Source organism: Aristolochia californica, unplaced genomic scaffold (genome assembly GCF_029961685.1).
Source record: "Aristolochia californica isolate CCGP_79_NKW_82.1479 unplaced genomic scaffold, dmAriCali1.0.hap1 SCAF_15, whole genome shotgun sequence".
In the NCBI taxonomy this organism is placed as follows: domain Eukaryota; kingdom Viridiplantae; phylum Streptophyta; class Magnoliopsida; order Piperales; family Aristolochiaceae; genus Aristolochia; species Aristolochia californica.
Genome location: NW_027181826.1, coordinates 24340106 through 24355310, shown reverse-complemented (window position 1 = coordinate 24355310; position 15205 = coordinate 24340106). Strand labels below are relative to the sequence as shown.

Here is a 15205-nt window from a genome sequence, read left to right as displayed (position 1 = left end):
TATTTTAAGAGTGAGAATTTAGATATTACAAAAAGTAAATATTGTTTAAGTATTTAATTTATATTTAAATAAATAAATTTAATTTAATTTTTTAATATATTAATTCTGTCATATTAAAATCTATCTTAACTTATTAATAGAAAAGTTAAATAAAAAGTATCTTATAAAAGTTAAATCTATTAGATTATTTTATTAATAAATTTTTTATGTACTTTCCACTTTACTTTTCAGTATACACTAACAAAAAAATTACTATCCATTATACTTTCCGTTAAGTACAATAACACAAAAAGTAATTCATTTTCACTTTGACTAGGTAAGTCTACCTTAAAAAGTATACCTGAGTCTTGATCTAACTCTAGTGACCCAGCCTGATTTTCAAGTGCCTGAGTTGGTTCCCGAGTCCTGGTTGAAACTATGGTGTTTTGACCTAACATGCCGACCCAGAACTCAATCAAGTCGACTCGCCCCTTCTATTCTGGACGAATTCTCTTTTTTTTGTTTTGTTCCGAGTCTGCTCTGAGTGACGATCCAACTTCGGGAGTCACAGTGTCTGACCCAGGTTTTCATCTGCTCCAGTCGGTTTCCGAGTCCGAGTCGGAACACCGGAAAGAAAAAGGGGGGGGGAGCAAAGCAGAGTTCGAGTCTTAAGGGAAAAGGAATTCAAAATTCTTTGTCCCCGCAAGGCACGAGCACAATCGGGCATAAACCATCCTTCACCTTCGTTTTCCGGTCTGCCTCCTTCGGTCGCTCTCATTATACTCTTCCTTTGCAGCAAAGAAATCCAAGGTGATGGACCAGCCTCCCCGGCGGCATCTTTCCATCAGCGAACGACGATGAAAAGTAAAGGTAGGAAGTGGAGACTATTAAATCAGAATTATTTCTTCATTTCCTGAAGACGATATCGTTATGTTAAGTGTTTGAAACTTTAGTTACCTAAAAAAAGGTTTAGCTGAAGTGAAAAGCTTAGCGGCGAGGGGAGAGCTGTGGTTGTCCGTTGTTTTGGTTAACTTGGGCCGAAAAAGAAATGCCCTCTTTTTACTTTCTGCGGGTCGCACCTGAATTTCCTAGGATATATTATTAGATGTACTTGATGTAAAAGATGATGCAGAAAATGGGCATTCTGTCCAGCAAGTTTCCCTGTTTATAGTTATGAATTAAGTCGTGGGTTTACCATCATCATCTGACCTGAGCATGTCCCTCTCCAAGACAGGGGGAAAATAATGTGGGGGATATGGTAATGTGGTGAAAATAATCCCTAAGACAGATGAGTTGCCTCTGCCCCTGAATATGCTAGGATATAGTATTAGATGTAGCTGGTGTAAAGGAAGATGCAGAAAATGGGCATCCAGTCCAGTAAGTTTCCTGTTTCTAGTTATGAATTAAGTCGTGGTTTGGTCAGCATAATCTGACCCTGGGCATTTATCCGTGTCCAATACAGAGGGAATATGATTCGCTAGACACCGGAGTTGCCTCTCCCCCGTCTTGTCTTATAGTATTTGCCTTTTCAACTATCTGAGTCTCTGGAAAAACTTACCTATTCATGAATATCCCTTCCCACCCAATTGCACTCCCACATACTGATTTTAAGTGTTTACATAATCGTATCTCATCTGTTTTTTGTTGTGGATAAAATGAATAATCTTTTCTAGATGTCTTTATTTTATTTTACTTAAGCTAAAATTAAATAATAGTACCATTAATTTTAGCATGGTCTATTTTCTCTAAAACTCCTGCTTAGCAGAACTTTATTCATTAGTTTCTTTCTTGCAGTTTATTTCTTGGAATAAGTTAAATTTTATTAACTGGAACCAAAAAGAATAAAGGGAGAGGGAGAGGGAGAGCCCTAAGCTTTGAGAACTGGGTGCAATATGGTATATAAATCATGAATTTGGCGGCGGATTCACCATTGTCTTCAAGCAGTGATGACTTTGCTGCTATTCTTGATGCTGAGCTGGCATCAACTTCTTCAGAGGAGTCCCCAGATCTAGCTGAAGATATTTTTGATGCTGCTGCTGCTGCTGCTGCTGATGATCTTGAGCAAGACAGGTATGGGACATGCATGTTTGATAGCATACTTATGATTTATGAACCTTTTTATTTTCTGTGAGATAGATGTTAGAAATGCTTAGAACTTGCTATGATCATTTGATTTACTGATTAAGGAATTCAAGCTCTTTCTTTCCCTCTCTATCTCTATTTCTCTGTAACCTATCTTAAACTATCTTTACTGAAAAATTTTGTTTGCTCTATTTCTTTTAACTCAATGACATTGAAATCTAAAGTTGAAATTTTGTGTGAGGGGGTTTGGTGGAATCTTTAATTTATTTCGTTTTCCAATTTATTGGAGTTTTCTGTGAGTTTGTTGTGTCGGCATCTTCTCCATCAATGATGTGGCATGGAAAAGAGGAGTATTTTATGGATGAAAAAGAGGGAGCTTCATTTTTTTTTTAATTGTTACAAAACAAATTTATCAACCTAGTGGATTTTCAGAGCTGAATTTCTAGAGAGTTATTGGAAGAGGTGATGGTGTCGAGTAGGTTCCTCTTGTCTTGGATTTAGATATCTCATCCAATGATGTGGCATGTCATGTTGATGTGATTGGATTCCATTGTTTTTATGTGTCTTTGGTCTATCTCAAAATGGTTGGCTTTAAATGTTTTACTTTTGACTTGAATTGCAGGTTTAAGAGGCGTAGAGTGGGTGAACCAGAAGCCATTGTGGAATCTAAGCAATCACTTCCAGAAACAAAGGAAAAGGGTATTATTATCTGTCCCTAGAGTGCATGTGAAAAGCGCCTTCCATGGAATAGTACCATGTACACAAATGTTGAGCTAAGATAATTTTATATGCAGATGCACTCAAAGCTTCTGTCAGTAATAAAATGTGTCCTCATCCTGGTATGTTTGGAGGCATGTGTATGGCGTGTGGGCAAGTGATAGATGATGATTCTGGAATTGCATTTGGATACATTCATAAGGTAGAAAGCCCAGCTACTTACATCTTTTAATTTTTTTTTTTATCGTTTTATTTAGGTTGATCTAATCTGAGTAAGATGTTTGAAATCACACTGTATTTCAGCATTTAAGGCTTGGCAGTGAAGAAATAGCTCGACTTCGAGTTAAAGATTCGAAGATCTTGTTACGTGAACGAAAGCTTCGCTTGATTTTAGACTTGGACCATACACTGCTGAATTCCACCAGGCTTATCGATGTTTCTTCAAGGGAGGAGTATTTAAAGCAAGGTTGAAAAAACATATAGTTACTCTATGTTTCTCTTAGTAAATTTCCTCCCTGTTGTGATACTGTACTTCTAAAACTTATGGTCAGTTTTCTCTTGTTTATATAAATACATCTTTATCAAAAAAAAAAAAAAAAAAACTTATGGTCAGTTGCACTGGGACTTTCAATCTAATATTCCTGATTATTGTAGTTAAGGAATGTCTCTTCTAGAGTTTTAGGAGGACCTCTCTTGTTTCTCCAGATATGTTGTAGGCAGTGAATTGGGGGTTTCATTCATGGTTTCAGCACATTTTTAGAGAAAAAAATTGGGTTATCAGTGTACTTTCAGAATAGTTGTGCATGTGTCTTTGCTTCCCCTTTCTAAGCTGTCTTTCTATATATTAATGTTCCTAAAGGGAGCTTTGCTATAACCACTGAGCTTCAATATGTGATGTTAAAACAGTGAACTAGTGATGCTTCTTAAAAATTTCATATTTTATCATTTTTGGATAAAAATTAATTATGCTTAATGTGGGAAATTTCGGAAATAGACACCCCTTGTAATATCGATATTTGCACGCATTATGGTTATAAATTTTCATTATATCCATCCATTTCTGCTAATTAAATTTAAACAAAACGTGAAAAGACAGTCATCTGACTTCTTTAACAGGGCCGCTTGCGGACTAGTTCAATGATGTTTTATCTCATTCCACACTTAGAATGACTCTAGGTAGCCAATAAAATCACTGTGTTACTTGTTTGCTCCATGCCACACACACACTAGTAGATATTGTTCATGTTCAGGAAGTTGCTTTCATTTCTTATGATATTTTCTTCTTAATGATTGTGATATGCCAAATTTGATAGGTGATTTGAGTGTGGGCCTGCACAAATTGGAAAGGATGCACATGTTGACAAAATTGAGGCCATTTGTGCACACTTTCCTGAAAGAAGCAAGTGAATTGTTTGAGATGTATGTGTACACAATGGCAGAGAATTCCTATGCTCTTGAAATAGCAAAGCTGCTGGATCCTGAGAGAGTGTACTTTGGTGGTTCTCGTGTGATTTCACAAGCTGATTGTACCCAGAAACATCAAAAAGGTCTTGACGTTGTTTTGGGGGCTGAGAATGCTATGGTGATCCTTGATGACACAGAGATGGTAAGTATGATTGCCGGTAAAACCTTCTATCTGTTATTTTTTAATATCATTTGCTGTAACTCTACTCGACTAAGCATGTCTTAGCTGTCTTCTAAGTTATGTGCCTACAACCAAGTTTATTAGGGTCCACACTGCTGATTTTAGTGGTTAATAATGTGTAGTATCACTTGATGGAGAATCTTGTGTGCATCAGGTACTGTCTTCAGGATTTCTTTAGGGGTGCAACACTGCAAATTTGTGGAATTTGACAACCTGGTTCTCTTCCTGACATTATGCATTTCAATGTGGAGTTAAAAATAGAAGAAATTAATTGAAGATTTTGTAGCTAATGAATTCCCTTCCCATTCACTCCATTCCACTTATCTTTCTTTTGTTCTAATTTTCTTTTTTAATCTTGTGCGTTTTTTAACATCCTCTTTATCAGACTGTATAAAGATTCTTGAAACAAGTGAGAAAGGAGAAATCTTTAAGAAGAGGGCCCTGGAGGGGATAAAAAACCAGACCATTTAAAGTAGTAATGAGCATATACATTTTTTTGCATGAAAAGGGGAAATGTCTCGATTGATGTGGACATAAGGGATGAGGAAAAATATGAAGAAGGTTAGTTCAGTGATGTTTTATAATTGAGGAAGGTAGATCAGTATGTGAATTAGCCAAGGATTGAGCAGAATGGAGGGTGGTTCTACCCAAAGATAGTTGACATAAGAATATGATGATGGTGGTACTGCACCTTTATTGCATACTCATTCGTTGTTGTTTAGAGCTGAGTGAAGTTCCAATTATGGAAATGCTTCCACCAAGGACTGTGTTACCTTGCTTACTAACTCAAATTCATATCGTCTCAAATTCTTAATTTTTACAGACTTAGGAAGGATCAGATAATTTTTGCTTAGGCTCTGTATGGTGGTTGCCATAACAAAATGGATGATTCTGTTGACCTGGCTGTCAGGACAATTGGTATTTTAAGAAACCACTGTAAAAAAAATAAAAATCTTGCCATGGCATTTGTTCTCCCACACTAATGAAATTTTGTCACCATTAACAAATTGGGATTTTAAGAAATCAATGTTTACTTGTTGATTAGATGAATGATTTGGGAATGAACTTTCTAGTAATCCAAATTTGACATCCTATTCAATTATTTCATGTTTCTTCTGGAATCTCTTTAAACAGAAAAACAAGCCCTTATATAAATAGAAACTTTTAAATTTTTAGTCCTTTCCTGGAAATTGGCCTGACTTATGCTCTCCTTTGGATTTAGTTTACTTTGAAGCTTGCATTTGGCAAAAAGTATTATTTTGATCATCTTCTGTGTGTTGTAGTCCATCGTTTATTTTTATGATCTCTGTTGTTTGTTCCATCTAGAACAATAAAATTATTGCTTAGTTTGCTATCATGAAAAGTAAACTTTTAAAATTTTGTGAGACATGCGGATATTGCCATCTGACTGTCTAACAGGATCTTCTGACAAAGAGCCATAATTTTTCTTTTTGCCTTATTCCTTTATCATCTGATTAATTTCACTTAATCAGAAAATTGCTCATGAAGTTTTTTTTTTTATATATTTTATTCTATTATAAGTTGCATTTATTACTGCTATAGGTATGGCAAAAGCACAAGGAAAACTTGATTCCAATGGACAGATATCACTATTTTGCTTCAAGTTTTCACCAATTTGGCTTAATTGGACCTTCATTGTCTGAGTTGAAGCAAGATGAAAGCGAGTCTGATGGTGCACTTGCAACAGTTCTTAAGGTCCTCAAGAAGGTCCACCAGATGTTCTTTGATTCGGTAAGGACACAATTTATTATAGTTTTTAGTTTTCTGTCTATATCTTTGTCTACTTACAACTCAGGCTTTCAACAGGAGCAAAGTACAGATATTGCAAGCAGAGATGTGAGACTGGTAGTCCCTCAAAACTTTGCTTGTACCTTTTTTAGTTTCCATGTGAAAACTAGAAAACTTTTTATGGTGCTTCTTATTTATGGTGTTCTTTAGAATATTAGGCTGCCTTTGTTGGGAAATACGTAAGGTTGTGGTGATGATATATTGGCGCTCCTAGCTATGAAATTGACCAATGTTTCTTTTCCTTTTTTTTTTTTTTTTTAAAACTATGAGAAATTTTAGTTAGAGCAGAAGGATACAAGTGGAAAACCCTCAATGGGTGAAGCAAAAACAATTAACAATGATATGAAGGACAATGACCAATATTGTCAAGCCATTTTCATGGTGTTTTAATGAATGTATCTTCTTAGGGCTTCTAGGTAGGCGACGTACGCATGCTGTTGTTAGGAAAGGCTTTGTGAAGGTTTAGCCAATTTATGTGATAGTAAGAGTTTAAGTCTGTGTTTGATAATTTCTTTTGGTGGACTTTGCCAACAAGAAATCTTGATCCCTCCTTTTTTGAGAATAGCGACAATGTGATCAGGGGTTGGCCCTTTTTTTTTTTTTTTGAAAAAGATGTATATATATAAACAAGAAAATACAGAAATTACAAAGAGGGAGCATTAGGTTGGCCTTAGCCTCTTTTATATTCTTTTAGAGTAAAAATACACCTATAAAATTTGTAGAATAAAAATGTGAGGGAGAATTAGGTTTTAGAATCCCTCTCCCCTATATATAACATAAATAATGTGCAAAATCACAATCTTGTTCTTGAAACCTGTAAACTCTAGAAATATACTTTCTACGAGAAATACTTTCTTATCAAATACAAAAAACTAAATTAAGTTGAAATAATATTGCAAAATATGTGCTTTGGGGAAAAAATAGAAGAAAAAAAAGAGTTCTGGAAGAGGACTAACTTTGCTGCCTTGGAATCCGAGCCAGAAAGGCTCTTCCAGTTTCTTTATAATCAGGGTTTAAGTGAAAATTTACAAAACGATAAAAATGCCCCTCAATACTCAAAATTTCATCTTGTAAAATACATGTCTAAATTGAATGAAAATCTAACTAGAGATAGAATAAGATGTTCTCTATTTAATAGCTATATTATAAGAGAAAAATGTAATGTGGAAAATATGGGAAATGACTAAAATACCCCTGGACTTGTATTTTAACACGCCCCCTCAAACTGGAGAGTAGATATCAAACAATCTCAGCTTGTTACTAATGGATACATGTTCACGTCTTCCCATAGACTTGGTAAATATATCTCCCAACTAGTCTGAAGACTTTACATAAGGAGTTACCACCTCCACTTTCCCCTACATAATTACATCTCTAATGAAGTGGTAGTCAACCTCTATATGTTTCATTCTCTCATGGAATATAGGGTTCCTGGCAATAAAAATGGTTGCTTGGTTATTACAATTCTTAACCATAGGGTAAGGTGACTTAAAACCAAACTTGAGAAGCACAAACTTTTTTTCTTTTTTGATAAAGATGTATTTATAAACAATAAAATTTACAAAGGAAGAGGGAGCAGATACCTCACAATCCGAGATTGCAGGGACGCTCCCTACTCAAGAAGCACAAACTTAATCCACATAAGCTCACTAACTGTATGAGTCATTGCTCGATACTCGGCCTCTGTACTAGACCTAGCCACAACTGTCTGTTTTTTACTTGTCCAGGTTACCTAGCCTAACGTAGAATGTCTATCCATCTTACACCCTACATAATCGGCATCAGGCTACCCCAGTACATTAACTTTCTCATTCTGAGTATATAAAAGACCCTTTCGAGGTGCACCCTTCAAGTACTTCAAAATCCTTTGAACAACTTCTATATGGACTTCTGAGGATTTTCCATGAACTGGCTCACCACTCCCACAACAAATGAGATATTCGGCCTGGTAACTGTAGCATAGATCAATTTACCTACGAACCATCGGTATTGAGTTTTATCCTTGAGTGTAGGACCCTGTGTGTTATGTAGATTATGATTAACTTCCATGGGGTTGTCTATGGGTTTAGCACCTAATAAACCACTCCTGGAACATATCCAATATATATTTTTCTGAGAAAGAAAATATCTCACTTGCAACGAGTGATTTTGATGCCAAAGAATTACTTGAGAGAGCCCCGAATCCTTTGTCTGAAAATGTGTGGCCAGATATTGTTTAACTTCTGTATTACCATCAAGATCATCACCAGATAACATAATGTCATCTACATAAACAACCAAAACCACCATATCATTCTTCCTTTTAATTAGGAACATAAAATGATCATAATGGCTCCTATAGAACCCAAACTATAGTATCACATCACTAAACTTTTAAAACCAAGCCCGTGGACTTTGTTTAAGTCCATAAATAGCTTTTTGCATCTTACACACCTTTCCTATCTTCCCCTGAGCAACATACCCAAGAGGTTACTCCGTATACACTTCCTCATGTAGATCACCATATAGAAAGACATTATTCATATCGAGTTGAAAGAGAAGCCAACCCTTATTAGCAACCACAAATCTTAAGATAAATATCGAAGTAAGTCGGATCACAGGAGAGAATGTCTCAAAGACATCAACTCCAAAAGTCTGCGTATACCCCTTCGCTACTAGTCGAGCTTAGTATCGTTCAATCGAGCCATCAACATTATATTTGATAGTATAAAGCCTACGAAACCCACAGTAGTTGCTCTTGCAGGTGGATCACATAGATGTCATGTTCCTTGCGACACCAAAACACTCATCTCATTATCTATAGTTTTTTTTCATTCTGGAGAGCACTAGGCTTCGTACACTAAACGAGGTATATGAGAAGTAGACAATGACATAACAAAGGACTTGAAGGATGGGGACAAAAAATCAAGATACACATATTTTGATATCGGATGAGAAGTACAAGATCATTTACCTTTCTCTTCATAGACAAATAGGCAAGTTCAAATCAGAGACAACAGGATCTGCAGGCAATGAGGAAGCTGGTGGATCATGAGAAGAGACCTCTGTAGAGGTAACTATTGGAGGCACTGTTGGAGCATGAGAGTCATGGTTGTAAACGCGAAGAGGCAATGAAGAACTTGATGAAGCTGGTACATCCAAAACTGCAACAAGAGCAAGGTTGTCTAAAGGAGATTCAGGTAATATAGGAAGCTCAGTAGATGACGAAAAATATGGAGTATGTTCAAAGAAGGTCACATCGGCTAACACATATATCTTCCATTGAATAGGATCATAACATTTGTACCCTTTCTGTCTACGAGAATATCCCAAAAAAACACATTTGACAGATCGAGGTGACAACTTATCAATCGAAGTTCCAAACATATGAACCAAATAAGTATCCAAAAATACAAGGAGCCACATCAAACAATTTACAATTGGACTTTAAAACTTGAAGAGGAACTTGATCACTCAAAACAAATGAGGACATACGATTAACCAAGTAGCACGAAGCTAAAACTGTATCTCCCCAAAACTATTTAGGAACATTCACATGCAATAATAGTGTCCTTGTAACCTCAAGGAGATGTCTATTTTCACGTCCAGCCACCCCATTTTGTGGTGGTGTATAAGTGGCTAGTCATTTGATGGGTAATACCATGAGAAACTCAAAATACTGAAAATTTATGGTTAGATATTCCAAACCATTGTCAGTACGAAGCACATGAACACATGCACCAAATTGATTTTTTGTTTCATTGAAAATTTTGAGGAATACATCAAATACTTTGAATTTCTCCAGTAGGAGATACACCCAAGTGACTCGACTGAAATTGTCAATGAACGACACAAAATACTTAAAAACCGAATGGGCTAGGAACTCAACATAGGACCCCATACATCAGAGTGGACTAATTCAAACAACTTGGTGTTTTGACTAGAACTAACTTGGAAACTGGAGCGACAATGCTATCCCAGGTGACAGGATTCACAATCAAATGAAACATCGACTGGCAAAGAAGGAAAAAATTGACGCAACGTAGTTAGTGAGGGATGTCCCAAGCGCAAATGCCACAAGTAAGAAGAATCTGCAGTAGTGAGAGCTACAACTCGAGAAACGAATATATCATCCAACATGTAGAGCCCTCGTTTCTCATGTCCTGAACCAATCGTCCTCTTCGTCTGCAAGTCTTGGAAAACACAAGAAGTAGGATATAAGGTTACTAAAAAATTTAAGGATATAGTTATATGACTCACAACAAGAGATTAACTAGAAACTTTGGTACAAATGAAACAAAACCTAAGGATATTTATGGAGTAGTGTGAACTGTACCCTCCCCCTGAATGAGAGGTGGATCCATTAGCTAAAGGAGCTTGACGATATGATTGAGATAGACTAATGGATTGACATAGGGAGAGCATACTTGACATGTGTGTAGAGACTCCTGAATCAATGATCCATGAGGGGGAGTGAAACGCATTCAAAGCATTCATACCTATACTAACCATCGTGGCACTTGTTTCTGAGAGATCTCCACCTAACTCATTCTTATTTACAACTACACCTTCAGCTCAATGAACTTTGTTAAAGGCTTGCTCAAGGGTGGTCACATCCTCATTGACAAATAGTTGGGCTCTAATAGCATCATACTCAGACCCCAAACCATAAAAAAATCGGGCTACTTGAATCTGATTTTTTTCTTACGAATGTCTTCAACATTTGTAGTAAAAGGATGGAATGTACTAATTTTCTGTAGTACTCCCTCTTTTCAGTGAAATAATCTGTCACTGATCTACTTCTATGCTTCATATCAAAGAACTTCACATATAACTCATAGATCCTTGACAAATTATTTTTTTGAGATAAAATGGAAATCAAGGTAGTTCACATTGCTTTAGCAGTGCTGCAACTCAAAATCTGGTCACTAAATCTGGATTCCATACTGTTGACCAACCAGGTCATTACTAAATTATCTTTTGCCACCCAATCTTCAGTAATAGGCACTGGGGGATCATCGATTATATATTTTGCCATTTTTCTGACCCTCGAATACATCAAAACTGATCTGGACTAGTTTACATAATTTGATCCACTCAACCGGATCGTAGTTATCTGAATAAATCGAGAGAATTTTACATTTGAGCTCTTAGCAGTCCTCTGGACAGCAACTCGTGTGCTGGAATAAGCCATTAAATATCACCAAATACCACAACTTAGTACACTAGAGCATTAATTAACCAAAAGGAAATACTTTTCCCAAATTTTTATGCTTGTGCAGTTAAGTGAGCCCCACACCGTATTCAATTAGAGCAATTCAGGACCCAATTCACTCAATTTCAAATAAATAATGATCAATTTTAGCAATTGAGACCATAAATCAATGAAAGAATGACCTAATTGCAAGAAATCAGGATGATGCAGGCTATATGGATGATGACGTAAACATTGGGTTGATGATGTAGGCAGATTCGAGAAATTTCCTCAAATTGGGATCATCAAACACTTCTAAATTCCAACAATCAATCAAATAGAAGCAAAGATCATAACCAATAGGCTAAGATAGGCAGAAAAAGGGAAAAATGGAATTTTTACCCTACCTGTCCAGAAATCTGGGAAAAACCTTTTAGGAGATTGCTGAAAATGGAGAGAAGATCCATAAAATCGAAAGAAACCTGCCCAAGACTCGCGTTACTGTTCTGATACTATAAAAAATATGTGATTTGGGGAGAAAATAGAAGAGAAAAAAGAGTTCTGGAAGAGTGAGCAATTTTGCTGCCTCGAAATCCGAGCCAGAAAGTCCCATCCAGCTTCTTTATAATCAGGGTTTAAGTGAAAATTTACAAAAGGACAAAACTGTCCCTCAATACTCAAAATTACATCTCCTAAAATACTTGTCTAAATTGAATAAAAATTTAACTAGAGATAAAATAAGATATTCTCTATCTAATAGCCATACTATAAGATAAAAAAGCAATGTGGAAAATATGTGAAATGACCAAAATACCCTTTGACTTGTATTTTAACAAATATCTTCCAATGTGCTCCTCTAGCTAAAGCATATAGCTTTAGCTTGTTGCAAAAATTTACCTCACAGTTCCCAATTTGAAGTATTAAATAAAAGAAATCACATAATTGGTCTTCAAAATTTGTGGCTTGTCATTATTTTGTGGCTTTGAATTTTGAGCTTGCAATAGTAGGATGGTTCTTGGACTGAAATTCATTAGTTTTCAGATACTTTTGCTCTTTCTCCCTCTGAAGCTGGGAAGTACATTGTGGTTGTCTCCTGCATGAACATGTAGAAACTCTAGCTCCTTTAACATTCATTTTCTTCCATTTCCCTCTGAACAACAAACCACTTTGAGATGTCTAATTGGACAAATCACATGACAAAAATCTAGTGAAGTTCAGGACACTCAGAATCTTAAGTAAAGGGCGTAACCCAAGTAAATCGTGGAAGAAATATGAGTAACACAAATAAGAAAATATGAAATTAATGCAATATAGGATTTCTAACCGAAAGTAGTGATAACAATCTCTAAATACTTAATACTCGAACCAGACTTTATGGTAACAATTTCAATGACATTGAAAAATGAGAACCTTGAGAAGATTTGAGAGGAATAGGGGGAAGAAATTGAGAAGAATAGAGAGAGGGAGGAAGCAGCCAAGGCTGTGTTGAAGTGTGTGCCCATAAAAAAAGCACGATCCCCTTCTTTTAATCTCCACTTAAGTGATAATCACAAGAAAGGATAGAAATGCCCCTTGTTACGAAACTGCTATAACTTATACAATACTACTTGGAATTGCATGAAACGTGAAACATAGGAACATAATGAAGATATCTGTCTAACAGGACAAGCTGGGATTAATCAGTTTATGTAAAATGACCAAAATACTCATAGACTGTTATTTTAATAGACAAAAAAACTTTCAAGTAGAGAAATCCCAGATTGGGTCAATTAGAGCTCAAATAGAGGCACAACCTCCTAACAGCAGCAAAAAAACCACCAGTTTCAGGAGCAGCATTATGTCACTAAAGACAAAATCACAGGTATTAGACCAACCCAAGGAACCCAAGCTAAGGATTGACATACTCAATTCTTAAAACACAAGGAAAATTTTCCTGACACATTTCAAACCACACAAGGTACTTATGAGTTAAAAAAATAAACTAGGAGTTCCAAAAAAAAAACATAAGGAATTGATCTCACCAAATAATAGAGAGCCTCCACATTGTTTTAGAGATGGAATGGGAGATAGGTAGGAGAAAATATTAAAATAAACTTATGGGAGAATCATGCTGACATCAACGATAATTCAAAGTGCACAATAATGAGAGACACCAAAGATAGACTTACTAAAATAACAGCTGTCAACACTAATCAGAAAAGTCACCCCAAAATAGACTACCAAATTTGACCATTAAATCCATCATCAAAACTAACTAGCAATTCAACTAGTAAATTACAGCACCAAGGTCAATTGACAAAACAATGGAATACCTATACTTGACAAGAAAAAGTTGGAGTAGAAACACATCAAGTGTTTATTGCTCAATCTTATAAATCAGTGATTTTTGTTAACATTTTATCTATCTGTGATTATTCCTCCCCCTCATGTCCATGCTTACACATATATGGATAATGTGCCGAAGATGTGGACAGCACAAACATGTATAAACTGAGCTGAGTACAAACTAGGCCTAACTCCAGATGTCCTGGTTTGATACCATGTGAAATTTGTAGGATAATGGTGTGGGAGACAATTAGGGTTTAGGACTCCTTTCCTCTATTTATAATTTTAAAAATATGTAAAATTACAATCATGTCCCTGAAACCTATAAACCATAGGAATCTACTTTTTGTAGGAAAACTCTTTTTTTTAGAAATATACAAAAAAAAAACTAAATTAACTTGAAATAATTACTTGTAACAACACAAAAAGGACCAAAATACCTTTTCTCCAAGTCATATTGAACTGAACATTCTCTAGCAAATAATATCTAAGTTTAGCATGAACCAGCTTATAACTCATCCTATGAGAGAGAGGGAGGAAAAACTTCCAAAATTACCCTTGAGTAAAAAAAGACTAAATGCCCTTGGGGTACATTTTCAACAAAAAAGAAACTTGCAAAATCACAGGGTTCTTTATTTTCTATGGTATTTTTGAATTTTCTGTGGTAAATTCTTGATTTTGTTTCTCTAAGAGGTTCTAAACTGGTACAGATGAAGTCTTTGAGAAGTACAGAAAGAAACTTCTGGCTAAGAAACCCGAATCTCCTTGGTCTTATTATTTGATGATCATACATGCAGGTTCTCAAAGCAATTCGAGGAGAGATTTTAAAGGGATGTAAATTAGTGTTCAGTCATGTATTTCCCACAGAATTCCCAGCAGAAACTCACCCGCTTTGGAAGATGGCAGAACAAATGGGGGCTGTGTGTTCTGCCGAGGTGGATTCATCAGTAACCCATGTAGTTTCATTGCACCCAGGAACAGAAAAGGCACGTTGGGCTATGCAGGAGGGTAAGTTTTTGGTTCATCGAAGGTGGGTTGAAGCTGCAAGTTTCTTGTGGAAACGGCAACCAGAGGAGCAATATGTTGTCACTCACCCTTCAAAAAATCAGTAAGAAAATAGCATCATCTTAGGTCCATGGTCGCTCCTAACTTCTTCAACTGTACTCTTCATGTTGTGCTATGTGTAAACTCATCTTTGAACAATTTTGTAAAAAAATTAGCAATCAAATGATTTTGACTTGGGATTCTTCAAATAGAGAGGATGAAAACTTGTATTATGTGGCATTTCTTGCAAGTGAAATAGCAGCTAAACCAAAGCCTATGAATGCTTCCCAAATCCAATTTGCTGAGTTGACCTATGAATCGACATCGGAGGGGTTGAGTCAAGAGGTGTCCAACTCGACCTTTTCTATAATTGCCTAATCAGTTTCCACCCTGCGTAGATTCGATAACATAGGCCTAAGATTCTCTCTTTT

The 15205-nt window shown here is 36.0% G+C and overlaps 1 protein-coding gene across 1 annotated transcript; it reads left to right on the top strand.

Annotated features, from left to right (window-relative positions):
* Positions 1–638: 638 nt before the first annotated feature.
* LOC137951962 (RNA polymerase II C-terminal domain phosphatase-like 4) lies at positions 639–15019 on the top strand. The gene is made up of 9 exons (XM_068798964.1): positions 639–849; positions 1774–2049; positions 2684–2760; positions 2856–2980; positions 3082–3244; positions 4092–4384; positions 5987–6175; positions 6251–6289; positions 14528–15019. The coding sequence occupies exons 2-9, from the start codon at positions 1886–1888 to the stop codon at positions 14840–14842; spliced, it is 1365 nt and encodes a 454-aa protein (XP_068655065.1). The 5' UTR covers positions 639–849; positions 1774–1885; the 3' UTR covers positions 14843–15019.
* The last annotated feature ends 186 nt before the right edge of the window (positions 15020–15205 follow it).

What these genes read in the sequence shown, in the direction of transcription:
- LOC137951962 (XM_068798964.1), top strand. Translation starts at nt 1,886, where the DNA reads ATGAATTTGGCGGCGGATTCACCATTGTCTTCAAGCAGTGATGACTTT. An exon ending in TCCAGAAACAAAGGAAAAGG is followed by an intron (nt 2,761 to 2,855) that starts GTATTATTATCT and finishes TTTTATATGCAG; the next exon opens with ATGCACTCAAAGCTTCTGTC. An exon ending in CATTTGGATACATTCATAAG is followed by an intron (nt 2,981 to 3,081) that starts GTAGAAAGCCCA and finishes ACTGTATTTCAG; the next exon opens with CATTTAAGGCTTGGCAGTGA.